General features: G+C 41.7%; 1 protein-coding gene across 1 annotated transcript in view; it reads right to left on the reverse strand.

The window, feature by feature from the left end:
- Positions 1-5,835: 5,835 nt before the first annotated feature.
- Positions 5,836-27,320, reverse strand: part of plppr4b (phospholipid phosphatase related 4b) — a 33,957-nt gene continuing 12,472 nt past the window's right edge. The window contains exons 2-7 of the mRNA XM_028569594.1: positions 20,293-20,478; positions 14,173-14,302; positions 13,365-13,560; positions 10,226-10,283; positions 9,100-9,273; positions 5,836-8,498 (exon numbers count right to left, since the gene is read on the reverse strand). Of these exons, the coding sequence (XP_028425395.1) occupies positions 6,804-8,498; positions 9,100-9,273; positions 10,226-10,283; positions 13,365-13,560; positions 14,173-14,302; positions 20,293-20,478 (2,439 nt within the window). The 3' untranslated portion in view covers positions 5,836-6,803. The remainder of the gene's footprint in view (positions 8,499-9,099; positions 9,274-10,225; positions 10,284-13,364; positions 13,561-14,172; positions 14,303-20,292; positions 20,479-27,320) is intronic.

Here is a 27,320-nt window from a genome sequence, read left to right on the forward strand (position 1 = left end):
AGGAGACTGGGGTGTCAGGTCGGTGTGAAACATTAGCTGTGAACGGGCCACTGACCCACAGGACACTGACAAACAGGGATTTGGCTTGTCTTACTACAAAAGTAAAGTATAGTCTTAGCATGGCGCGATTAGTTTATACATAACAGTTTGATTTGATTTTGAATAAAAATAGCACTACACAAATATTGAGATTTCAGTTCTTCAAGCAGGGCTGTTTCTGGACATTTTGGGGCCCTAGGCAGGATGTCCACTGGCGTGGCCCTTAGGGGATTACAGTATTTCATACCAATTATAATAGTCTCAGAAAATGAAAACTCAGATGGGCCAATCTGGAATCTTCTCCTTATGAGGTCATAAGGAGCAAGGTTACCTCCCCTTTCTCTGCTTTGCCCGCCCAGAGAATTTGCCCCACCCATGAGAGAGAGAGACATCATGGCTTTCAAACGAGCAAAGTGGCAGTTGGTCAAGGCCACACCCCCACCCTCCACCTTGCCCCCCCTCTCTCTTCCTCAATAGCATTTAATTTAGTGGGGCTGGCTCTAGTGGGTGTGATTCTGCACCAAGGCTGAATTTCGGGGAAAGGGACCACTAAGGTCTATATAAAAGAGACTTCAGATACAGTATTAGGGGACCACTAAGGTCTATATAAAAGCATCCAAAAAGCAGCATGTCATAGGACCTTTAAATCAGATTTCAACTTCATACAACACGTATGTGTCATGTCACCAACATCACATAGGCTTTCACATCCACATGTAACACCCACTGCAGTACTGCAAGCAAGGAGCCAAGGATGTCCAGATGAAGCTTTATGGAAAGACAGACAAAAACATGCCTAAATATGTGTGAAATTAAGGTTTAATCTTAAAGGACACATCTAGGGCAAAAATGGAGTAGACAGCTCTGAGGTTTTGCTCATTAAAGCATTACAATGCATGTTTGCCGTATGAACGGATTAATCCGGCAAGGTCAGAGGTAAATAAATGATGATAAGAAGTTCAACCTGCAGTGAAACTCGCCCACTTTTCTAAACCTATCAGCCACGCAAAACAACTTCAACAATCTGACAGAGGCATCTCCATCCAATCTTTTATCTGTATAATCTAATGTGGATTTAAAGTTATAATCCTCAAGATATTTATGAAATTAAACCTCTTTTTTGATCTTATTTATGGTCTGCATTTTTTTCTGCAATAGCCATTCAGTGTATTTCATTTCAATACTTACCTCTACATGGTAGTTTTCATTGTTGGTGGCAGAGGACTTTCTGCGTGAATTGCCTGTACATGCAGGAGGGATTAAAATGTGCAAATAAAGCAGTTCAACGGCTAGTTGCATGCTGCTAAAGTCACAGTGTAACTTTAGCTTACATGTTAGTAACATGCAGCTAAAGACACAGGGTAATTTTAGCTTACCGGTAGCCTCAAAAGTGCAATTGGGAACCGGGAATGAGCAGTAGTGTACAGGATGGTAGGATTGGAGGCAGCAGCAGTAATGGCGGAGATGCGCCCAGCTGCTGCCGATTCAAAATAAAGAACACGATATGTTGGCAACACTGCACGTCGGCACGATTAATTCAGTTATCAAAAACAGAAAGCTAAATGCTAGTCCTTCCAATATGTATTCAACCCAAAAGAAGAAATATCAAATATATTATTAGACATACAACAATGCTTATTGTACTTCACTTTATTTCTGTGGTTTATTTAAATCAAATCAAATGTGACTTTATTATTCAAAGGAGGAAATTATGTTGGTTGGACGTGCATAAGGGGTGAAAACAGCACAGAAAAACTTTACATAACTTTTAAAATGTTGGCAGTTTACATTTTCCTTAGTCAATAAAAGGGTTGCATTATTATAATTAATCTGCATTTTGAAGTGTTAACTTTAACCTATTCCCATTTCACTGTTTCTTTCTTTGGTAAAACTTTACTTGAAAGTATCGACATAACTATGACATGACACTGTCATGAACGTGTCATAAACGTTATAAACAAGTCATAAACGTCATTCGGTTTTTGTCATGACAAGTTGACATTGTTTGGGTTGTCTTGATTATGACAACTTGACATTAATCAAAGTGACATTACCAGAAGTTGTCTTGGTCATGACAAGTTGACATTACATTTGTTTGGGATGTCTTTGTCATGACAACTTGACATAATGTCATCCTGTTTAATGTCAAGTTGTCTTAATAAGGACACTCCAAAGAAATTGAACGTCAAGTTGATATGACGAATACATCTTATGTCGATACCTTCAAGTAAATTGTTACCCTTTCTTCAATAAATTGCAAGTTTAGATTTTGCGATGGACTTGAGCTTTGGAGGTGATTTTTCAGTATAATAATCAGCAAGGCTGCTTTAGTAAATGGATTTTGGTTTTAGGCCAGAGTAAAAGAAACTGAATCTAAAATGATAACAAAGACATGGATGAGAAGACATACATCGATTGGTTTCAATAGCAAACATTTATTCCAATCATTTGGACAATGCACAATTTGTCATCTACCCTGATCAACGTGCTCTGAATACTCAGTGTCATTGCTAGCTTCAACTGTCTTTAAGCAATCAATACTTAGCTATTTTGACTGGTACACAAAAATGTAACTATTGAGCCTTTTTTCTTCTTCTTTTTGAACTCATCTGATAGTAAAACAATTTTTACAGGGTTTTTTCTTGCTGCATAGAATTCATACAGCTGATCACAGTCTCAGAAAAACATGAATTATTCATTTCACAAGAGGCTACACATGCATAGAGCATCCATTCACATTTCTACTCATTGGATCTACATTTCTACCCACGTGTCACATTACACTCTGTGATTTCACAGGCCTTTGGAAAAGACTCTAAATCAGACACATCGTTTAAAACAATGCCATAGAAATATTCACACCATATGTTTTTTTCTTTATAACCAATCTATATATATATATATATATATTACTCTGGGGGGGTTCTATATGTCATCCTAAAGGGAGTATGGACACTGTTAAGGCTTTGATCTAAAGAATGTAACTTGTATTTTGCACCCTCACATCATGTAAGATCAACTTTGTAAAGATGGCCATGATCAGATGATGTCATACAGGCTGGTTTCACGAATGCAGGATCATGTACTGTAAGTATGGAGTAAAAATGGCGGATAAGTCTACTGTAAAGACAAATTGTTATTTGTTCTTCTTAAATCAATGAGAGATGTATTGTTTAAGTGGTTAGCTGTATTGTATTGCACATCATACCAAATCTTCGGTACTAAGTCCTATATAAGACTTTGAAAATGACTACAGCACCACATGTGTATTATTTTGCCACTCAAAATAGCTTCCTTTCTTAAATAAAACTATGTATATTTGTCAGGTGTTTTTTTAATATTCACATCGTCATTAGGAACCAATGGGCTTGGAGCTTGAGAGCCGCAGAGAGTAGGGAAGTCAGAAAGTATTTAGAGACGGACTAACACATTGTTGGTTTTGGTCTTTTTATGGGATTTGTTGACAGTAAGAGTAAAGGAACACTATATTCTCTTTACTGTTATTCCTGCAGCATTGCATTGGAACCTATCATGTGGGAGGGTGGGTGACTACAACTGAAGCACATCTTACTGTCAAAGCGGAGCAACTGAAACATATCAAACATTAATCTGTATGGTAGCCAGTCAAAGTTCTAGTGTGTACTTGAGAGGACAGCCATCTCAGTATACGACAGTGAAAAACAGAACTTCTGGCCAAGATGGGTACTATGTCTGAAGTCAAAAAGACTGAAAAAAAGAAAACTCTAACAATCTCCAATGTTCTCTCGTGTTTCACCTTTTGACAATTTGAGAGCTAGTCGAAGCTACTGTACAGGTACAGATAGGGCCGGGCCATATTATATACATTATCAAAATGATATAAAAATGTCTATCTTGTATATTTCTTTAAAATCTTTTCTATCGCAATGGTAAAAAAAAAAAAATTTAATTAAAAAAACAGCGGCCAAACTGCGCTACAGCAAGATTTTACGTCATTTGGACGCCGCTTATATTCTGATTCTTTCACATTATGTTCACTTTGCACTACACTTCTTTAATAAAATGAGAAATACTCAATACTTTTAATTTGTCAAGTATTGAACTCACAAAGGAGTTTACAAAAAATGGGCTTCACCATGTGGTTATTTCATAGAGACTATTTGATAATTTATTGAATTATCAGAACACATGTTATATGGTTAAATACAACGGTATTGAGATATGAAATGATCTATATGGGGCTATAAGACTCTGGCCATATCGCTCAGCCCTAGCTACAGTAGTGAGCTTTATCTAAGCAAAAAAAGAGAACCAGCCTGTGGTAATGAGCTGTGCCTACCGTATGTATAGACCTCATTATTGTGATGACAGTGTGTATACGAAATGATTCTGAGGTAAAGATTAAAACCAAATCAGCACTCCAAGCTTGACGTTTTAAATAAGACAAAAGAATATATTTAAAATACTCAGTCCACCTGGATTACTTTGAAAACAAATACTCTTTTTGAGTTGATTCAACACTTTAACTATTTTTGTACACATTTGTTAAAACTATGTACACATTTCAAATTCAAATGTCCCAGTGAGCTTCATTTAAGGAAAAGAAGAAAAGAAAAAAGAAAACCAGCCTGATTTTTGACCTGAAAGGGCAACAGTACTTTGATTAAAAAAAGAAAGAACAGATTGTCATAACTCTTTCTATGAAACACAAATGAAGAACATACTCTTAAACATCTGGAAATTCATTTTTTGTTGAAAATATTGTGATATGCAGTATAGAAAAGTGACCATGCAAACTGGGCTATATAATAAACCATGTACATTATAATGCAGGCGTGCTATACAAATAGAGAAAATTACATCTGATGATTTATATTCTTTTTTTCAATGAAAAATTCTAGCTTTGGCAAATGTTGTCATATAGTCACTCTGGCAAAACAATTTCATGGCACGATTGGTGCCAACACGATTAGTATCAAATTTAATTTATATCCAGCGGTGCTCATTTAACCACTGAGATACTAATTAATGATATGCACTCTAATGTAAACCACTGTAAACAACAGTCACTATCCTGTTTGTACTTAGTATTCATGTAAAAAATTAAAACATATTCAGGTGAGACTACTATCAGCATAAAGAAACCAAACGGTCTCTCAGAGAGCTGGCAGCCTCTACTGGCCTCTACATTTGATACTCTGGGTTGGATTCGTTAGAAAATCTGCTGGTTGCTTTATGGCACAAAGGGAAATGACTTTATGGCGCAACACTGGAAGGAGGTGCTGTCTTTCCAGCGCGCGCGGCAGATGGTGGAGGAAGTGCTAAACCCAGCAAAAATCACCTGTTACATACTTATCCTGGGCAGCAAAGCCAAAGATCCCAAAAAAGGTTTTCATTTGATGATGAGAGTCACACTGAGGTATTACAATTCAACAGTAATATTGTATATTGCTGTTGAAAAATGCTACATGTAGTACCTGTACAACAAATCAAGTTTGATTTTTGATGGTGAGCACAGTGCTTTACCGAGCGTTCCGCTTATAAAGAACAAAGATCTAAAATGATTTAAAAGTTTTGCTGAGAAAAATATGGTTTAGGAAACACAGCAACATTTTGGGAAATATGTTTGCTTGCCATCTGAATCATCTTTTGGTTTGATATGGCGGTTGTTCTCTTATTTGTGACTCAACTGGGAGAGTTCTATGCCCATGCAAGCCCTAGAAGTGCTCAAATTGTCAATCTTTTATTTCAGAACCCCCAACCCTAACAATAACCCTAACCCCCCCAACCCTAACCCCACTTTGTGACACTGTTAATGTTAGAATTTGGTTGTAGCTTTGACAGCAGCAAGTGTATTTCTCAAAATGTTGACTTGATAGCTAAAAAGAAAGCGCTTGTAAGCAGATTGAAACCTTGGGTTGGCATAAGGTCAACTATTGCATTGAGTGTTGGAAATGTACTTTTTATCTTGTGGTCTAAATAAGCACAATATTCCACTGTTTTGCTGCTTTTTTTGTGCTGTATATATGGGATTGGCATGGACATCCACATGTAAGTACAGGATATAAAGATAAGGTCAGGGTTCACACTTTACAAGGTATAGTAAACGCATATTTCAGTGCAAGTCACAGCATATTTGACTTCATCGCTACAGAAGGAATGCTAAGCACACTTATGGTTCCAAACAGTATTCTGTTGAGTATGTGGTATCTGTACAGAAAAGAGACAAAATACAAAACATATCTCTGTCACATATGAATGTCATTGTTGCTTACTCTAAAATAATTCATTCTTTATCTATTCAAATGATACAGTATGTCGTATAGTAAATAGCATTTTCAGGTGTAGCACCCTTTTCAAACATACACAGTATTTTCAGTGCATGGGAGTAAACGCTGGCTCCACAGCTACAATACACTTAGTTTGCTGTAGTTTGCTACAGTTACTGTGCTACTTTCTTTTTTTCTGATGATTTATATCCAAAACATACGGAACTGTTTATAAAAGGTTCTCCTGTCCCCAAAGCACTGGCACATCATGGACATTACAATAGGTTTCTTAAGGAGTGACCACAAAAGTACACAGTGATTATTTCTACAACACTTAAAAGGTTGTGATTTAGTGTTAACACGTACAAAAAAAATCTCATGCTGGATAAAACCTTATTATGATATATACAGTGGCAGGTAATACTGACTTTGTCACAGATATGGGGTTCACTGAAAAATCCAGCTGTCTTGCATTATTAGCTCCATCTTCTCCAAAGTTTCCAGTTATTCTGTACGTTAGTCCTTGAAAACAGGAGTTATGGACGTTCCTTTGTAGAAAATGTTGCGGGCGTTATCTGGGCTGTTGGCTCGCTCTGGAATCAGGATGATACTATTGCCTTTTCTCCGCAGCGTGGACTCCCGACTGGAAGCGACGGAGGGGGTTTCTGATGCGCTCTCTCCACCTCCTCCTCCTCCACCACCGCCTCCTCCAGATCCAGAACCGCCACCATCCCCCGGAGTGACCCTTATGGTGGAAAGCCCCTGCGGGTGGAGCCTCTGCTCTGACTGGCCATTGTTCTGGGTGTGAACAGTCACTATGGGCGGGGTGCTAACGGTGGCGGTGGTGGTAACGATGTGATTGCCTCGCTTCCTGTCAATGGACCCTTCACGTGTCGAGTCGGGGCTTTCCGAGTCTCGGTTTAGATCGTTGAGCTCAAAGGACTGCTTCAAACTCCCAACTCCTCCTCCTGCTCCACTGGTCCCTGTACCTCCACCAGCCCCAGTGCCGTGGTCCAGGGAACGCCACCTCCATGATCCGCTCCCATCTGTGGACGGCGCTTGGATCACCGGTCTGTTTTCAGGGTGGGCCTCTACTCTGACAATTGCTCCGGTACTCCCTGAAATACTGCCTGTGGTGCTGCCCAACGAGCTCGGCCCTGTGATGCTGGTGTGGTCTTGGTCAGTTAGTGCCCTGTAGCGAGCAGAGCCCTGGCAGCTCCCAATGGTGCTGCAGCCCACGCTGCCCTCGTCTAAGCTCTTGGAATGGGTCTGTAGCAGGCCCTGCTGCTTGGAAAGAGCGATGACTTGCATGAGTCGTGGCTGGCTGTTGTGCCCACTATCGTTAGTCTTGCAGGCTGCGGTCTTCTCTGCCGCCCGTTGCCAGTTTGCCTGAACTGTGCTATTTATTGTCGACATCCCCTCGCTTCCCCCTTCTCCCCCCGTCCTCGGGGAGGTGGGGTTGTAATTCTCATGGGCTTCCTCTGGTATGTGAACTAGCTGTGAAGACCCAGGTCTGGACTGCATGGATATCCTGGCCCCTCCGGTGATGCCGCTGCAGTTGCTGGGCAGGGTGGTGCTGGCACCTGTGGCCAGTTTGGACATGTACGCGTGAGCATCGAAGCCTCCGTTCAGGCCCGTAGCCGATGGCTCGGAGCTGGATCGGAGCTCCATGCTGCCGTGGTGGTGAGGATGCTGCGAGGACTGGCCCGAGGACGAGTCCACGGAGGACGAGAAGGAGTCTGGGATCTGCAGGGAGCATTTGTGGTTGTTGTTCTTACTTTTCCATTGAGACAGAAGCTGCTTCGAGCGGCTGGAGTCCATGGAGGCATGGTGGAGGGTTGCAGCGTGACGTCTGGCTGCTTCCTCGTACGCTGCCATGGCCTGGGGGGTGTGGACCCGAGGAAGCGTGTGGCTGAAGGTCGCTATGGCGTCTTTGCTGTGGGGGCTGCGGGGGGAGATCACTTCCACATCTGCCCTGGAACGCTGCAGACAGTCGTCAGGCCTCTGCAGTGGAAGGCCTCGGTGGAGGAGACCCTCAGAGTGGGAGGTGGGCATGCCGGGCTCCCCTGCCATGCTGGCTTTCATTTGAAGGTGGTGGAGTACGGCCTCCTGGCTGATGTGGGGCAAAGAGCAGGGGGGGCGGTGTAGCATCGGAGGGGGACTGACACTGGCCTCCTCACTAGACTGAAAGTTTCCGACTGCATACAACCCCTGGCAGCAGAGAAACAGAGAAACATTATCTTCAGTGCAACATTAATTATTTAATGCTTATTTTGCTTGATACCTTGATGAGTTCTTTGTCAAAGCATTTCAAACAGATAAAGAAAACCTTGAGTTTATAGAATACGTTGTATGTTTTTGCTGTGGAATACGTTAAATTGTGTGTATGTGATGGGTTTAACCAAACAGAAGCCATTGGGTTTAACATTTTATTTACGAATTTACCGGATTATGCTTTTCTAAAATTAAGACCTAACATCAGTTTTCAATGCAAGTCTTTTCTCTCAATGGAAGAAAATAGCCAAGAATTACATAATAGTGAACTCCAAACGACTTTGACTATTCAAATTTAGAAACTCAGTTTGCGGGCAATGTCTGTGTGTTGGTTGGTTCACTACTTTGGTCCAGACTGAAAAATCTCAGCAACTATTTGATGGCTTGATGTGATATCAGGCCCTCCAACTGATAAACCCCAATGACTTCCATTATGGAGGACCGCTGCTCTTGAACTCAGAGATAGAAACAATCTCCAGACAGGCCCTTTGAACAGGGAACCATTGGAAAGGAGGCTGTTGATGGGACTGGCCCCTACCAGGTAGACAGCAATGGCTCCTCCCAGCAGGAAGCCCAGGTAGACGTCGATGGCGTGGTTCTTGTACTGAATAATGCGGGTCAGGCCACAAATGATGGCACAGATAATGAAGGAGAAGACCAGTAGGGGCTTGAGCAGCTTGGATGAGTCTGTCAAAGTGCTGTTGAAGTACATCTGTGGACACATGACACAATGTCTGATTTATTTTTTTTATTGTCCTTCTGATTATAGCTCTGTGCTATTCCATAATCCCTTCCTGGTATTAAACATTTTTTAAGCCAAGGATCCCCCCACACACACACACACACACACACACACACTATATACTATATATATACAGTATATTGTACAAAATTAAGTTACACAACATGTTAAACTGGGCCTACAATAACGAGTGAGGGGCCTAAAACCTTATATATATATATATATATACACACATTTTTAGTGCATAGAATACTAAGCTATTCAAATAGTATTTGTCCGCATGATTTTATAAAACATTTATAAAATGTTATATCATACATGTGGCACAGTGAATCCTCAGGATGAACTGTGTCTGTGGATGGCCTCAGTGACTACCTTACCTACAGGCCACTAAGCCTGTCATCAGTGGGGATTTATATTTGCTAATATGTTGGATTCATGTTAAGACATTTTAATAAAAAAAGAAAAATAATAATATTATGGAGGCCCCCTTGCAGTGACTCTGAGGACGCCCTGTTGAAGATCCCTGCGTTACACTATTTGGTGTATTGCACTTAAATAGTACTGCACATTTGCATAGTAAAGCACAGTTTAGTGGTGTTTAGGTGAGTTTAGTAGTCCGACAGCAGCTGGGTAAAAGCTGTTTTTGAGTCTTGCCGTGCTGCAACGCAGGATGTGGTATCTGTATCGATCAGATGGGCCACCCTGTCTTTGTACTTCTCCTGAAAAGTAGACATTTTAGAGAGAGTGTGGATTTGACACAGTGAAGCAAAAATAGCGCGGAGGAAAGAGCCATCCTGAAAAGTTAATCTTGGCTAATTCCACCATCCACCACTCAGTGCTTGGCTTCTACTGTATCTGAGGCGCTTCACTGAAGGATGAGAAGGTTTAAGTGTTTGCGTGGGCTCAGACTATTACTCACCGAAACATAGACAGCGGCAAAGGATGCGAGGGTAGCGTGCTGTGATGGGAAGGATTTTCTGCAAGAGGTGAAAGAACAGAAATAGACTCAGCCAACGTTCACATGTGCATGTATGAGTCAACAGGAGGCGGAGAGAGGGTTTAACCACAGTCAAACAAAACACAAGCATAATGAGATACCTCAAACCCCCCAATGCAGTAGTTGTTGTAATATCTTTATCTGACGCCACTGAACATCATTTCCGTGACCATTTTCTGGCCAAGATGCTATGATTATTGATTTGACTTCTATGGACCTTTTATGAAAAAAAAAAAAAAGAAAATAAGCCCCAAGGTCTCTCCCAAAAATTCCGGGATTTTTTGCGGAGGGGCAAAATTCAAAATGAACCTGATGTCAGAATTGGATTCCTTTTGGTCGACTTATACAAAAAAGTGTATATATCATACATGATTCTAGGTGCTCTGGTTCAAAAGCTAACTTTTCATTTTAGTTTAGTTTATGTGTTTCACAGAACACAGAACATCTTACATTGAAAAAATACAACAACACATGTGAGGATGTGGTAGAAACCTGTAACGGCTTATATAAAAAAACCACAACAAAAGGGCATACACAAATGTATACACAACATCTAAAATATATTGTAAGTATTAGTGTGCAAAACATTCATGAAAAAATAAAAAAACGGAAGGCTTCTATCATGTGGATGCGCCGACAGTTTTGTTGTCATTACTTGGAATTCCTCATGGTGGGGGGACAGAAACTACGCACTATAGCTTTAAATGTACATTTTCATTACATAACATAACACTTTGCACCGGTGGCCATCTTGGATTTGGCCCTTTAGCCAAAAATCCCTGAACTTCTGGGAGGGACGTGGGGTATTGATTTTTTATAAAAAAAAGGTCCATAGAAGTCTAATCAATCATCAAAACATCTTAGCCAGAGAATGGTCACGGAATTGAGGTTCTAGACCCAACTTAACATGTCTGCGGCCCTATACTGCGGTGTAGCAGTGGGAGCGGGACTCTGTGCTACATAAAGAAAGTGAACCTGTGGCCCAGTTTCTCCAGCTCCGACCCAATGACCTACGTATGACAACTCTGGATACTCAATCCTCCAACCATTAATATGTGTATTAAGCGAGACATAGCGAGTGCTTTGTTGCTGCAGGAATTATTCAGCTATTACACAAACTCCCGGGCAGTTCACAGTGCTTGGGTTTTGTGTTTTAAAATTGTCTTGTGGCAGCGATAGAGGCAGTGATGTTTCCTGTTTCAAAACCCAACAACAATTCTGATCTCCGGTTACATGATTGGCCACCATGTGGTGTTGCACTCCCGTGTCAAACCCCGCCATAGCCTTAACACACAACCACCATTCAAAATGAATGGAAAGACCTGCGTTTTTGCCAGACCGTTTGACGGCTGACGGCTTACATCCAGGGCCACTGGAAAGTACTACCCCTGTTGTGGGGACTTTTTGCTCCAGGAACTGTATGCTCAGAAACTAAATTCCTGAGGCCAAAAAAAGCTGATAATGTTCCTTAGTTCAAAAGGTTCCAAGAAATTTCCTTCTAGGGAAATGCACTATTTTGTCTCGCTCAAGGGAGCGCTTAACTATGGCGTTTTTTTTGTTTTTTTTATGAGTCAGTAGATCCTTCAGCTTCTGCTGTTAAAATAGGTTAGTAATACCCCTGGTGCCCAACCCCTGCTGCAAAACAGCTTGTCATGCTGCTCTGCACACTAGACTGAAGCTAAAGATGCCACAAGACAGTGTCTATGCCTGGGGCAGTGGGTTATATTTAGACCTATAGTCTGCAGCCCAAACTACATGGGTCAAACATATCCTCATGCCCAGGTTCAGAACGGACAGGGCTGCAAACACACTCGATGGTGATGACTTAAAGAGCCCCTGTTACACTCCTTTTCAGCATAACATTTGTACTCTTGGGGTCTACTAGAATAGCCTTACATGCTTTGATGTTCAAAAAACAGATTATGTTTCTCATATACTGCCCATTGCTGCAGCGCCTCTGCCTAAAACACTCTGATCTCTGGGACCGCCTTACTGAAAAGCCCAGTCTGCTCTGATTGGTCAGCTGGCCTGCTCTGTTGTGATTGGTCAACCAAATTCAAACAAGCCACCGGGCGGGCTGTGCTTGCTTCAGGCAGCACCAATGGGCAGCACAGATGATAAACTGGGCTGGCTTACTTGATCAGTGACATCACGGGCGAAGAGTGTTTTGGCAGTTGAGACTTAGAAAGAGCTTATTCTGTCAATTCCTGCCACTGTAATACAACTTAATAATAATAATAATAATAATAATAATAATAATAATAATAATAATAATAATAATAATAATAATAATAATAAATAAAACTGGATTGATTAAAAAGAATGAAATCATTTCAAATAAAGGCCCGCGTTTCAAGTAAAGACCTCTGTCTGCCTGGCCAAAGATTACTTGTTTTCTTGTCTGATATTATTTTGCTCATAATGGGCTTGCAATGCATCACAGTGTGCTTTAGGTAAAGTGCTTCTGTTAAATACAAACTTAACCCTTGAGTCCAGACTTGGACTCGCCAAATATTCTAGTAGGTCTCGACCGAGTCCAGGACTATATTATTTTTGCAAAAGTAACTTTCTCCCTCAAAACAAACCCACTGATGAAGTGTGCTTTTTCAGAAAGCAGTTATTAGTTTAATTCATAATCCATCTAGAACAGGCATTGGCAATGGTTGCCTGGTATACGCCAGTATCAATCATTTTCAGAATTCCTTTTTTTTTTTTTGTCTCGGTCATGATTGTCTCTCATTTGGACTCGGCCTTGACTTGGACTTAAAACTAGGGCTGGAGGATATGGAGATAAATCAAATATTACAATATTTTTGACCAAATACATAGATATTGCGACGATATTGTAGGGTTGACTATTGTTGCTTTCACAACATATTCACACAATGAGATTTGTGATAAAAAAATCATCAGTAATGTGGATATAATGATTTATTGGGTAAAGGCAAATAATAGAACTAGTCCTAGTCTTGGACTGGATAAAGGTGGACTTGACTACAGCCCTTCTTGGACCGTCCCAACCAGTGGGGCTCCCTGACTCTGTCAGCAGGAGTCTCCCTACCTGCCCTGGATGATTGCTGCGGGGTCGGCCCCCGAGCAGATGTCCTCCAAGATGTAGGGGTTCTGCTCACAGCTGACGTTGAGCGTGGTGTAGTTGGGTTTGCACACGGTGAGGAAGTAGGGTGTCGGGTAGCCCGTCATCAGTTGGAGGATGTCAGTGATGAGGGCCGTGGCACAAAGACCGAAAGCGTGAATGCCTGAGGACAGAGGATGTGATGAGCGACGATATGCTTAATAATTATTCTGTATCTTCATCATCGTGAATCATGCGTAGAATTAAGCTATTATTGATGTATGACTCATGCATGACGGTGATTCCTCGCTAATTCACTTCAATAAAGATGCATGTTGTTCTTGCAATCACCATCGAAGCCTGGCAGTGCAATACCAAAAACTTGACTCACTTTAACTCAAAGATCAGAAAAAAAAGAAAATGTCTTAGTCCCACTATGCGTGCCAAATCACTTTCTCTGTTCTGTAGTCAGCGTACAGATATGTCAGAAAGAAAACAAGGAAGCTCGCTCGCAAATTTGGGATTTACCAAATAATGTAAAACGACTCTGAAGAGCAACCAGCGCCGATTAACTGTAGAACACATTGTAGTTTATCACTCTGCAGAGTATACTGAGGCCTGCTTTAGTTAGCTATATTGCACACACACAAGAATGCACACACACACACACACACACACACACACACACACACATACAGAGATCCTTTGCCTACATGTTGTTAAATGTGAGTCATGTCGTCAGTCAGCCCCCATGCTGTCAGGCCAGTGTGTAGAAAGAAAGCGAGACCTGGCGTACCAACGAAGCGAACAGCTCTGCGTATGAAGGAGTTGAAGTTGCAGCCGGCGGCGTTGATGTTGGCCTCGACCCCGCCGCCACTCTTCCTCCGAGACAGACAGCAGAACAAGATGGCCTCTCCAATCATTATCTGCGAACACCAAACACAACACGCGGGTTAGCATGCACAAGTGAGGTGGGGCGGGGGGGAAGGCCATGGTTTCCACTGGCAGTGAGGGCAGACATGTCTCCTCATCTTTTTACATGCATATTTCCACATCTGATTTTTCCTGTGCAGGGTCACACAGGGCAGCTTATTCCAGCATGCACTGAGGTGAGAGGCAGGATACACTTTGGCCTTTTGCTAGTATGTTGTTTTGTGTGATCATTGTGTGTGTTATTTGTATTTTTGGCTTGGGCTTGGCTGTTTGATTCAATTCAATTCAATTTTATTTATACTGTGAAATCGTAACAGGAGTCTATAATAATGTAAGGAGTGTATAATGCCTCACTACAACAAATATGACTCATAATAATTATAGCAGTGGGTATAATGGAATGACACGATGAACAGTGGCAATTATAGTAACAATAAAGATAATAGAACTATGACTAATAAATTAAATTGTGTGATGTGGGGGGAAGTCCCACAGCTTGGCCTATCTATGGCTCTCTGATCTCTGGTTAAAGCCAAGTGACAGATGGCGTTGCAGTGGGGTACCTGGCTATCTGCAGAGCATCTAACTCCAACCACAGGACTCTGGAGAAAAATGTGTGCACACATGTCCATAGTGTTGAATAGAGGGGAGAGAGAAGCAACTACTATAAGATTAATAATACGGTAGTGTAAATAATCCACTCCCCTACCCCCAACATCTTAGATCTTTAACGAACGCCAATGACACCAATCAGCCTCTAAATCCACACCTTTGTTTTGTAAAAAGGGTGCAACTTGTGCAACAGTTTGAGATAGAATTCAAAAATGTGTAGTTCACTTTTCAAAGTGTAAACATTTAAAAAAAAATATATGGTGTTCAACAGAATATCCTATATATACATATACATAGTAACTATACATAACCATATTCTACTGCTCTACATACTATTCATCCTGCATATACACTTATTCATACTATTCTTATAATGTTACCACACTGCACATAGCTGTACATACTGTACATATCTTTCTATATGGTTCATACTGAATATCCATATTGATTCTGTTTTTCTTATTATATATTCTGTTAATACAATGCATATCTCTATCTCTATATTATTCTTACTACTAGTATAATGTCACTGCTACTACATTGCACATATCTGTACATACTGTACATATCTGTCTATATGGTTCATTCAGTATATTCATATTTATTCTGTTTTTCTTATTATATATTCTGCTAATACACTGCATACAGTATATCTATATTATTCTTACCACTAGTATAATGTCACTGCTTCTACATTACACATATCTGTTCATACACTGTTCATATTACATAGCCATATTTATTCTGCTCTTAAAACACTGCAATATATTTCTTGTCCTGCCTATGCACCATCTGTTTATACTTTGTATATCGCATTGCACTTTTCTGCTTTTTTTGCACTTCTGGTTGGACGCAAACTGCATTTCGTTGTCTTTGTACTTGTACTCTGCACAAAGACAGTAAAGTTGAATCTAATTTAAATCTAATCTAATATAAAGGGTTGTCTCAATAATGTTTGCCCTGTACAGCACACCATAGGGTTTAGGCCGCGTTCAGACAAGCAGGTCTCTCCATACATTTTGAAAAGGGGTAGTGTGTTTAGGCTTTGTGTGTGTGTGTGGGGGGGGGGTCTCTAAAGTCTACTTTTGCTACGTTGGGGGGTTAAAGAACACAACGGGACATCACACAAATGTGACGTTTCGTTATTACTCGCCCCGCCGCACAACCAGGGATGGGAGGTCGTTCATTTTTATTGATGTTGATACCATTTTCGAGACTTAACGATCCGAGTCTTTATCAATACCATTATAAATACTTTTCTATTATTTGGTGGAAAGACAAGACAACAGATTCTTAATCTTACCGGAACTATTATTGCTTTTATTGCAAACACTGTGAGTCTGTGACTGATTTCTTCTGTCTCGGTCATTGATGAAGCGGCCCACAGAGAGCTGCTCTCCGTAGCCAGTCCGACTATGCCTTGAATGATTTGAGGTGGGGGGGCGGGGGCTAGTCTTTACCCATGGTCTTCAGCTCTTTGAGTAGCCCAAATGTTTACTGTACATTTGTCTTTTAATTGTTTTAACCCTGGGCTTGTTGTGTGTCTCTGTGTGTAACTCTTGCAGCAATTTCTCCCAGTGTCCAAAATGAATTTCTCCTTGAGGAAACTAATAAAGATACTTTGACTTTGACGCACACACTGTGCTCGTAAACAATTGTTCCGGTTCGCGCACGTATCTATTTTCAGACACAACGTCATATGATCCACTAGTCTCCATAGCAGTATCGATGAGCTCGGACCTTATTCATTTCCTGGTTTTTATTTGGAATAGTTCCTTAATAGAACCGGTTCTCGAGACCCATCCCTTCGCACAACCCTGCCCCGTTACACCCCTCGCCTTGTTTCCCAACCTTTACATCACATCCTCTCTCCTCATGCTTTGGGTCTTTGTGCCTGGGCCCCCATCACATAGATGGAGAGAAGAAAGAGGAAGGCAGCTCAAGTGATGGCCAGAGAGATGGATTAGGAATCCTTAGAGGAGGGATCTGCATAATACTGAAACGGGCACACTGTATTTCTGAGTCTCACTATTAAACCAGGGCTTATCTGGGAAATGTATACCATATCTGTCTCTTGCAAAGGAGAAACAGCTGTTTTCTCTTTTTGGAATCGGATTATTTTCGTTTTATTTACAGAAATTACCAGGGATTGCTATTGAGAGTCCATCACATTTGGAATGTTTCACTGTTTAACTGCCAGTGCGTGTTACTGTGTGTAAAAAAATAAACCATCTGGACCATAATAACACCCAAACTCTCCTGTTTCTGTTTTTAATTACGGGGCAAAGTCCAGGTAATGAGCTGCCAGAACTTCTTCTGTTGTTTTACGGATTTATGTCTTGGAGTGCATGGCTAAACATCAATCCATCACCACAGTCCCACAGTGTCCTGTGTAACAAAGTATTGCAATCATTGCAAACACTTGCTCCAATTTTTGGGTTGAATTTAACTCAGCAAAGGCTTGCAATGTCTGAATCAGAAGTAGAATTTTGGGCAAAGCTTAATCCCACAAGTCCGTCATTTTTAAATCATTCTAATTCCTTAGATGCCTCTTAAAAAGAACCAAGTAAATATTCATTTATGATTCATGTTTTATTCCTCATATATACTGAACTGGATGTCTGCCTGAAGAAACATTTCACATAGTTGCATGTTCAGCTGACTGCTGACTGACTAAAACACTCTACGATCAGCACCAAATGACCTACAGAAGTCAATCCCAAAAAAGTCTTGGGAAATTCTTTTGAATTTATGGTCCCAAAAAATTAAGCGTAGTTGAGTTATGTTTGTACTTCCTAATAGTCTTTTTTTTTAAAAGTACATCTGAATTGCATTCTCTCTCTAATAGTGACGTGTTGAACCCACCCGAGGTCCATTTATTGTCCAACAAAGTGAGTGGGTTTGGGAAGGATATATTTCAACAGCCAATCACACGTAGCCTGCCTTGTGGATTGCGTGGATTGACAAATAATACAAAAGTTTTAGAAGAACGTAAAGTAAAAAGCTCAGTCCTCCAGTCACTTACTGAACGCTGTTAAAGTGACAACTCTGGTCTTTTTTATTTCAGCAGTTTAAAAAAAAAACATAAATACACAGAGTTAGAATAACTTGAACTGAAGTCAAACTCGTTCTCCCATAAGCCTTGAGGGCGGTGGTGACGGTGGCGGCGGCGGCGGCGGCGGCGGCGGCTCTAACATCCAGTGACAGTCTCGAACGCTGTTCAGCACGCGAGGACAGGGACGCCTCGGGCCTTCTTCTGCTGCACGAGTCTCAGGAAGAATGTGTTATCAGCTGATATGAGGAGTCTGATTCTACTGATGTCTGAGGGTGAAAAAGATCTAATACAAAAAAAAGCCTGTCTGACTGATATTAGAGGCAGCTTAAAGGGATGTTGGAGTGGAGTTTTCCCTCAGCATGTTGCAGAGACAGCTCTGTCTCGGCTTCAGATAGCAAGCGTTTTGGAAGACACTCAAGTGTGTGTTTAGCTTGTGAAGAGCGCACAGAGTTGATGTTTTGGTAACACTTTACTTGAAGGCATCTACATAAGAGTGACATGACACTGTCATGACACATGAACCCTAACCCTAACCCTAACCCTAACTTGTCATGACAAAAAACAAATGACACTTAATGACAAAATCGTTATGTCATAAACGTTCATGACTTGTTTATAATGTTTTATGACACGTTCATGAGAGTGTCATGTCACTCTTATGTACTTTCAAGTAAAGTGTAACCGATGTTTTAAAAAAAACACTGGGATGGTTATGGTTAGTTTTAGGTTTTGGAATTTGCAAGCGCTATCTGACACTGTAATTCAACCAGAGAGCATGCCATCCCACTGACTTCCACTGGTCCATCACCATGTGATTGTAATGTCCCAAATTTGATTCTGGCCCAGGGCCTTTGGTGTACCTAAGGGTGTAATTTCCACTCAAGATGCCCCCTCTCTTTTCCAATGCTTATTTTTGTCTAAGTTATGTCTCATTATATCTATGTTGCCTTCAGTTACAAGCATGCACTCATGGAATAATTCTTTGCCCTGAGTATAGAGGCTGAACTGCCTGAGAGGAAGCCCTGCAGGGCTGGAGGACTCAATCAATCAAAGCTAAGGCAGCAAGAAATTATTACATTAATATGAATTTTGTAGGATTTTACTGTAGTTCTATGGCTTTTTTTCAAACTTCACACCTTTGTGTGTCGGTATTAGGAATGCACCGAATCCAGGCCGAATATTGGTCTTTTTGACCTTTGAATTTTTTTCCACCGAACCCTACGCTTGCACTACGCTGGTCGATATAATGACGCCGCCGTTGATTACAGGAAGGTGTTTACGTAGGTGGAGCGTTCAATGCAGTAGGCTGTGAGGAAGTGGAAATGGAACTCGTGAGCGAAAAAGTTGTTGTTTGGCAGTACTTTCAGTCAAAAGAAGGCCATTCAAGTCCAGCTACATGTTCAATCTGCAATGCCTATTTGTCTCGTGTTGGCAAGGACCCTAAACAACACACAACATGGCCGCTGTTACAACATTTGGTATGAAACATCCGAAAGAATACGAGTTGTGCACGAAGGAATCTACAGACAGCAGCCAAAATGCAGCAACTTCAGGTACGGCAAAGAAAATTCCCAGCTAAAAACTGGTGATAACCAGACGACCATTGCCAGCTTTGCTAACCGCACACCGAATTAAAAATACACTGCTGTGCACGTTGTTTACTTCATTAATGTGTTTACTGTGTTAATGGACTGAGGATGGGAGTAAGATTCGGTATTCAGTTTCGGCAGAATCTTAACCAGTGGATTCGGTTTTTGGGCGAACCCCAAAAATCTGGATTCGGTGCATTCCCAGTCAGTATACTGGCTGTGCTGTTACTCTCAGCTGACAGAAAAAGTCAGTTAGGAGATATAAGTATTTAAAGCTAAGCCTGATTTTTTTGTCAGCACAAAATGTAGTTTTAGCGAGTGATTTCCCCACAAAAAAACAGCTTACTGTGAACATGCCCTGCAGTTTGAATAAGGAAATCATTCATTGCTGAGCTTCAGAGGAGAGCCTGAAATCCAGATGAAACATGAAGGCTGAAGTCTGCAGAATCTGATCTGATGAACACTGTACTGGCTGGATTCATAAGTGTTTGTGTTTAAGCATCAGTGTGTTTGATGCCATAGGCCGACCCACTGGGAAAAAAACTGTACTCCAGGTGGGCCTCTGTGTACGCACATGTGATTATTATAAAGTTCATTTTCATAGAAAACTGAGGCATCAGGTGCCAGAGAATAAGATACAAATAAAAAACTGGAAAGATAATGTTGTTACTGTTAATGTGAGTACTGCTACGGGGGATAAGAGCTGACTCTTGCAATGGATCCTTACCGTGATGGCGGGTCCGGCGAAGGCCAGGCTGAGCAGCATCAGGAGGGGGATGACCTCGCGGTTGGGGTCGATGTAGGGAAGGCTCAGGCTGCGGTCGTGGCAGTTGAAGCCAGACTTCACCGGCTTGAACACATCCGTCCACTCCAGGAAGTACAGACTGACCACAGACGATACCAAGATCGGCAGCTATCGATGAACACATCAGGAGAAGACCGAAAGAAAAATATTTAAGGGCAGTAGGGCTGGCCGATAATGGAGAAAATCAAATATCACGATATTTTTGACCAAATACCTCGATATCGATACCACAACTATATTGTAGTGTTGACTATTAGTGCTTTCACAAAATATTGACACAATAAGATCTTTGATAAATAATCATCAGTAATGTGGATATGACTAAATGGGTAAAGGCAAATGATAGAACAGTTACAACAGTCTGGTAAGTTCAGAAAATGACATCACTTTACTGTAATGCAGCCTTTAAAACCAGGAAAAGACAACACTTATGCCATATTACCATATCCAAAATCTAAGACGATATCTAGTCTCATATCACGATATCAATATAATATCGATAAATTGCCCAGCTCTAAAGGGCAGGGTGCAATTTTCCTGGGGGGGATGCTTCTGCTGAATTATTTTTATCCCCGGTGGGGACAAAATGTATCCCCACCCCAAAGTGATCAATGCTACTTCACCAATAGACCATATATTATATACCTAAAATAGAAGTATTATAAACTAAGTAAAGCGCTGTAACGTGAACAGTCTATGGTGCCATAGAAGGATAAAATCTTAGCATCAGTTGCTGGTTGTATTTAGCCTCTACAGAGCTCCAGGACGCCGGCTACCAGCAGCAGTTGTTTAGCCGCCGATAGGTGACTGTGGGTCGGCTACAGGCACCCCCAGATGACGCTCCTTTTAGGGGCCATGGTAGTGGAGTTTTTAGACAGAAAAAGTGAGTGTCATGCTGCGATGACTGTTAAGTTTAGGCACCAAAACAACTTGTTAAGTTTATAAAAAGATGGTGGTTTGGATTAAAAAATATTTTCTTGAATGCTCTGTTATTTACGTTGAAACCACGTTGTGCTATTTCCTTTTGAGATTATTGTCCATGGGATATTGAAGTTCATAAATAAGTTTTTGGGCATGGCTGGCCGAGAAGCTCTATATCCATGATGGTATTGGAAGGGGTATTTGATTTGTTTTGCATGATCAAAATCCCCCCCCCCACAGCTTTCTTCACAAATCGCACACTGTGTTCAAAGTCATAAACAGCTGAGGCAGGAGGAGCTTCAACAGACTGCCATCCATCCATCCATCCATCCATCCACAGACTGCCAATGAATAAATAACTAATAAAACAGGCAGTGAATGCTGCAAATGTCCCCATAACCCTATGGTTCAAAGATCATGCTAATTTGATTTGATAATGAGGATAAAGGCATTGAAAAATAGCTTTGATGACCCGAGGGGGTGAGGATGGTGCTGAGGGTGATGGAAGATGGCATGGGGAATTTATTGCCCTTTTGAACATCAAGTGCTCCCACTGAGCTCAGCTGAAATCTTCTGTATGAATTTTCCTCATGCCAACAAACAGAATGAGAAACAGATATATAACCGTTTATTATAGCCAGCGTGAGGTCTTAAAATCGTAAAAGACCAATCATAGCACAGCAGTTTTAATCCCAACCATGAAATAAAGTTGGAATAATAAAGCTGGTGTTGATCTGGCAGTCGGGAAAATTAAAGTGCTTCAGTGGTCTATGGAAGATAGCCAGGGATCAACTCTGCAGAATGCTCGGTGCATTTCTGTGTTAGACATGCTGAATGGCTGGCTGCAGCCATTTCACCACTGGCCTGTCACACTGTCATTTCACTAGTGACTAGTGGATATCCTGTCCTGTCAGAGAGCAGAGCTGTGGCGCTGGCGCTGCGGTCCAGTTAAACTGGGTCGTAATTTCTGAGTTCCCAGTCGGAAATGCCATCTGTAAATGCCCCCTGAAGTTGGATTCCCTACTCTGAAACTGGTACTGCTAACTCAAATAAACTGCTCAAATAAGCTCTCACATTTTTGTATTGTTACAGAGTTGTTGTCTAATACCCTCCCATAAAAAAAACCTTTATGATATAATGAGTAGAGAGATGGACTGAAATGGCATGGCACGGCTACGTCAAGTAAGTGAGACATACAAGTCAATAAAACTTACATATGCTACATATCTCTTGGGGAAAATGTGAGCAACGAAAATTGCTCGATGTTCTTTTAAGCCCCCAACGTCGACTTCAAGGCAGCGCTGCGACCATCAACTTCAATGCACCTAAACCTAACCTTAACCCTAACCATAACCATTAGGAAGGCGACGGTGGGGGCTTAGAACACCAAACACCACGAACATTCCTCTAAAATATTTCTCATTGAGACTTAATAAGAAAGTGAAAACTCCAATATCGGCCACTCCCTTTACACTGCAGAATTATTTAAAAAAAAAAATCTAACAACCCCCACCCCCAGGCACAGAGAAGTGAGGTGTGTGTGTAGGCAGAAAGCTGATGTGTAATTGAAGGCGGTAAAGTGTCCACAGAGGACTGCAGTGAGGCGCGTCAGTGGGAGTTGCATATGGCCTGGAGCATCGTGGACCTAACCATGGAGCTTAATACCCTGATTCACTGGCGCACAGTGGCAGGCGCGCTGCGCGCTCAGCTAATACTAAGTAGAGCAACGTGATGGAGGAGGGCCCCTACAGGAGCCCAACACAGGGGGATCTCTTCAAGTCAAGTCAAGCTGAGCCACTGATATATATACACACACACACACACACACACACACACACATATACACACAACCACACAGAGGGCCTCTGTTTGCAGACTTCCTTCCTTTTATCTGTCTCACAATTCTGCCAGGGGTTACTCACTAACACACTAGATTTCCTGTCTTTCTATCCTCTATCCTGGCACTGATTCCTTCACTCCTCCTTTCCTTACAAAGAGAGAGGTGTCATCCAGTTTATTCAACATTAGTGGTGACTTCCGGGAATTAGGACATTTGGAGAGATCGGGGGCATTGACAAGACATTTGCAAGGCAGGCATTATGAAACAAAAGAGTGAAAGAGGTGAAGGTGAAAACATCATACATGAACCTTTGAGGTACTATTTACAACGAGGAGTAGAGAGCTCTTAACCTACAGTGGCATAAAAAGCACCCCAAAAAATAGCACCTGGAGTAGGTGAGGTTGATCCCACTGGTAAGCACGATGCTGTCTTTGCTGTGATGTTAAGATGAAAGGATAATCCCAATTTACCATAACTTTGTTCTCATTGTTAACTTTGTTCTCATTGTTATCAGTGATGTTAACTAAATCCTGAGAAACACGGGACTGCTGAGCTGATTATAAATATAATTTGGACGTGACGATTGATGGGACCAAGTTGGACCTGGTCTGTTCCAGTCCAGCTCCGTTGGTGCTGGCAGATAACATTGGATAAAATCATGAAGTGTGTGAAATGTTAAGATTCTAATCTTTAATCTTCAGATCCAGGCGCTGTCAGTCATTCTCACAAATAAATTTTTAAAACATGTTAGTGACCGACATCTTCAGTGACGTCACTTGTGTGTTGCCCATGGGAGACATTTGGGAAATAAACATTTTTGACGTATTTTTAGTAAATATTGCACTTCATATAAACAATTCAGCCAGGCTTTTTTGTTTTAGATGACAACTAGAAGAACACGCAATAGTTGTAGTGTTCTCGCAGGATTTTATGGGGTTGTCTACCGCCAGAAACCACAAGGGGCACGGTCAATATTTTGTAGGGAATCACGACTATACGCCGTTCAAAAACGGCTACGGAGCGAAATCCCCAGTGACACATAAAGCCAGGAAATGGTCAAGCTAATCAGAAGCCATCCTATAGTCTGCACTACACAACGCAGCACGGAGCATATTCCAGGACACCACTTTTGACGTTGTGAGTTTTTGGGAGATTTAATTTGTAAAACAACAGAAGCAAATGTACCAAAAAAACTAAAGCTAAACCATTCCACAAACAGAAACCATGGATTACCAGAACCATCCTGGATGCCATAAACACACGCACTGCAGCCTACAAATTAGCAATGCGGTCTAAAATAACACGGACAGTTAGAAAGCAGAAGCCTACAATGTGAGAAGAGCAGTAAAAGAGGCAAGAAGGGACTACGGGAAGAAAGGGAAACTACTAATTCCAGGACGGCAACCCACAAAGCATGTGGCAAGGTCTAAGAACTGTGACAGGTTACATGCCCACCTCCCCCTCCATGTCGAGTGGTGATGCATCTATAGCAAGTGAGCTTAACGCATTTAACGCTCGCTTTGAGGCCATCAGCAGCCAACTAGTAAAAACAGCTGAAGCAGATGACGTCAGGAGTGCTGTCAAGCATGCGAAAACCAAGAAAGCAGCAGGAGCTGACATTATCAGTGGGCGGGTCTTCAAACTGTGTGCTGACCAACTTGCGCCACGTGCACAATGCTATTCATACCCACATACCCACAAGTCCACCATCATTCCTGTGCCCAAGAAAACAAGTCCAGCCTGCCTGAATGACTACCGCCCAGTGCCACTCAGCTCAGTAGAGATGAAATGCTGGGAACGACTGGTCAAGGATTACATCTGCTCCTCGACACGCAGCACAGTGGACCCATTACGGTTTCCCTACCATCACAACCGATCAACGGAAGACGCCATAGCACACATCCTCCACACCACCCATATCTCAGGAAGCTATTTTAGATTGCTGTTCATTGACTGCAGTTCAGAGTTAACACTATGGTTCCCTTCAGGCTTATCGCAAAGCTTAAGGACCTGGGATTGAAAACCTCAGTGTGCATGTGGATTCTTGACTTCCTGACAGGCAGACCCAAGGTGGTGAGGGTGGGGGACAGACACACCTCTTCCACCCTCATCCTTAACACTGGAGCACCCCAGGGCTATGTTCTGAGTCCCCTACTCAACTGCCTGTAAACTGCTAAAAATCCTAGACAAGCAGGACCACAAGCATCTCTCATTCATTCTCATTCTCATTCATGACCTTTCTGGAATCTAACTGACAGGAGTCCCTCTTAGCGACGGAGAAGTACCAGCACAAATTTCAGTGCAAAATACAAACAAAACTGTTGATCCCATAACCATTTTGCCATGCTAACTGATACTGATTATATTGGACTACATTACCCATCATCACGTGTGAACCTGACAGTCAGCGCTGGCAAGAAAAGACCGAACAAGAAAGCTGGAAGAACATCCGATGTTAAGGGCAAAAAAACTACTTGTGCTTGTTGGGCTCCATACAAAGAGCTGCTAGTGCAGAATATTTCAATTTTGAAAACTTTGATACCAAGAAAACCTGTAAAAGTAACTTGCAACCAGAACACAGCATTGTGCTTGTGTGTTCCATGTCGAAACCAGCTCATGCAACCCCCCACTGAGTTCCACACTGCCCCCCTCCCCCTCTCTCAGGTCTGTTTTCCTCGCTCACCGTCAGCCTCCCACGCTGCTCGTAGAGCATCGGAGCGTGCGGAAATGAGAAATGTAGGTCAGTGATGTCAGCACTTGCACTGCTCATGCTCTTCAGATGAAGAGGCTCTAGGAGGAATACTGTACTCCCCATACTTCAAAGTAGATTTCTGCAGGATATCTTATGTCACATCCTGTTTTTTTGAAAGTGCAGCATGATTTGCTGAGGCCAATAGCAGCTAACCGTATTCGATACGCTTCAATGTCTCTACACATGCTTATGATTCCTTTCCTTTCTGGGTGAATGTCATTTAATGGCTAAACTATCTAATGTGCAATATACCATCTATCTCATCATTAAGATTCAGATCACAGTAAACAACCTAAAACTACCAGTAAATATTTCCAACAGAAAAAGAAAAAGAAGCATAGAATGGACAAATCATGTAGAATTATTATAAATTATGCAAATTATGCATGTTGCACAGCTGTTTCTTGTCCTAATAGTGGCAGGGCTCACAGCGTGTGATGTTGGCCTTTGGTACAGAGCAAGATATGACCAGCTACTGGCCAAATTGTAGTGGATTTGGTATGAATATTCATGCTCCCGGAAGCAAGATTCGTCATGGTTTTGATGATTTTGATCTCTTGACCTTAGGTCAGGAACTAGAGGTTTCTGCTGGCCGAAGGATGATTCCTCCTAATCATTCCTCTTGTGTGGGGCAAGTTTTTAGGTCAAGGTTCAATTTATTCATCCATTAAAACCGTGGCAACATTGCCATGCCATCCTAATCTGCCAATGCTGATTACCAAAACAAAAGAAATAAATACCGATAAAATAAAGTCAAAGATAAAGATAAAAACAACACAAACTCGAAATAATTCACGACCAGATCACGTGTCCATGTTTTGGGTTTTTGTTATGGCTTAATCCTGACAACTAAAGTAACTAAACTAAGTTATTTCCTCCCATTGATGCAACAATCCAGTTAAAGGGATTGTTTCCTCGGTGTGAGTTATATAACATCTGATGGTTGACAAATATGTATTGTCTCACTGTATGTATGTCAACTTTTATGCAGTGATATATTTCCTTTTGCTGCGTTGCTTATGTGATAGAACGTGTCCATATATTTAATAGTATGCATGTATGTAGAGCAGTGACACGTTCTGTTGTGGAGGATGGTCTGGCTAGTCCACACAGCATTCCGGGATTGGAGAAAAACGTGCTCTGGTTTATTGGCATTTCTTTAAACCAATCACAGTCGTTTTGGGCGGTGCTAACGCCGGACGGAGCAATGGTGCCTCTGCAAAATAGCCTCGGGAAGGAACTCGTTTTGGTGGAACGTGTGCGTTAAAAAGTAGTTTTAGTCGTACAACAGAAAACTCAGATTGTACAGATAGTCTAGCTAGCTGTCTGGATTTACCCTGCAGAGATCTGAGGAGCAGTTAACCATAGTCTCCACGCTGCCTCCCCTTTATGATCAGTATACGAGAATGTTGATGAGATATGACTTTTGGGCGTGTT

Source organism: Perca flavescens, chromosome 22, assembly GCF_004354835.1.
Source record: "Perca flavescens isolate YP-PL-M2 chromosome 22, PFLA_1.0, whole genome shotgun sequence".
Classification (NCBI taxonomy): Eukaryota; Metazoa; Chordata; class Actinopteri; order Perciformes; family Percidae; genus Perca; species Perca flavescens.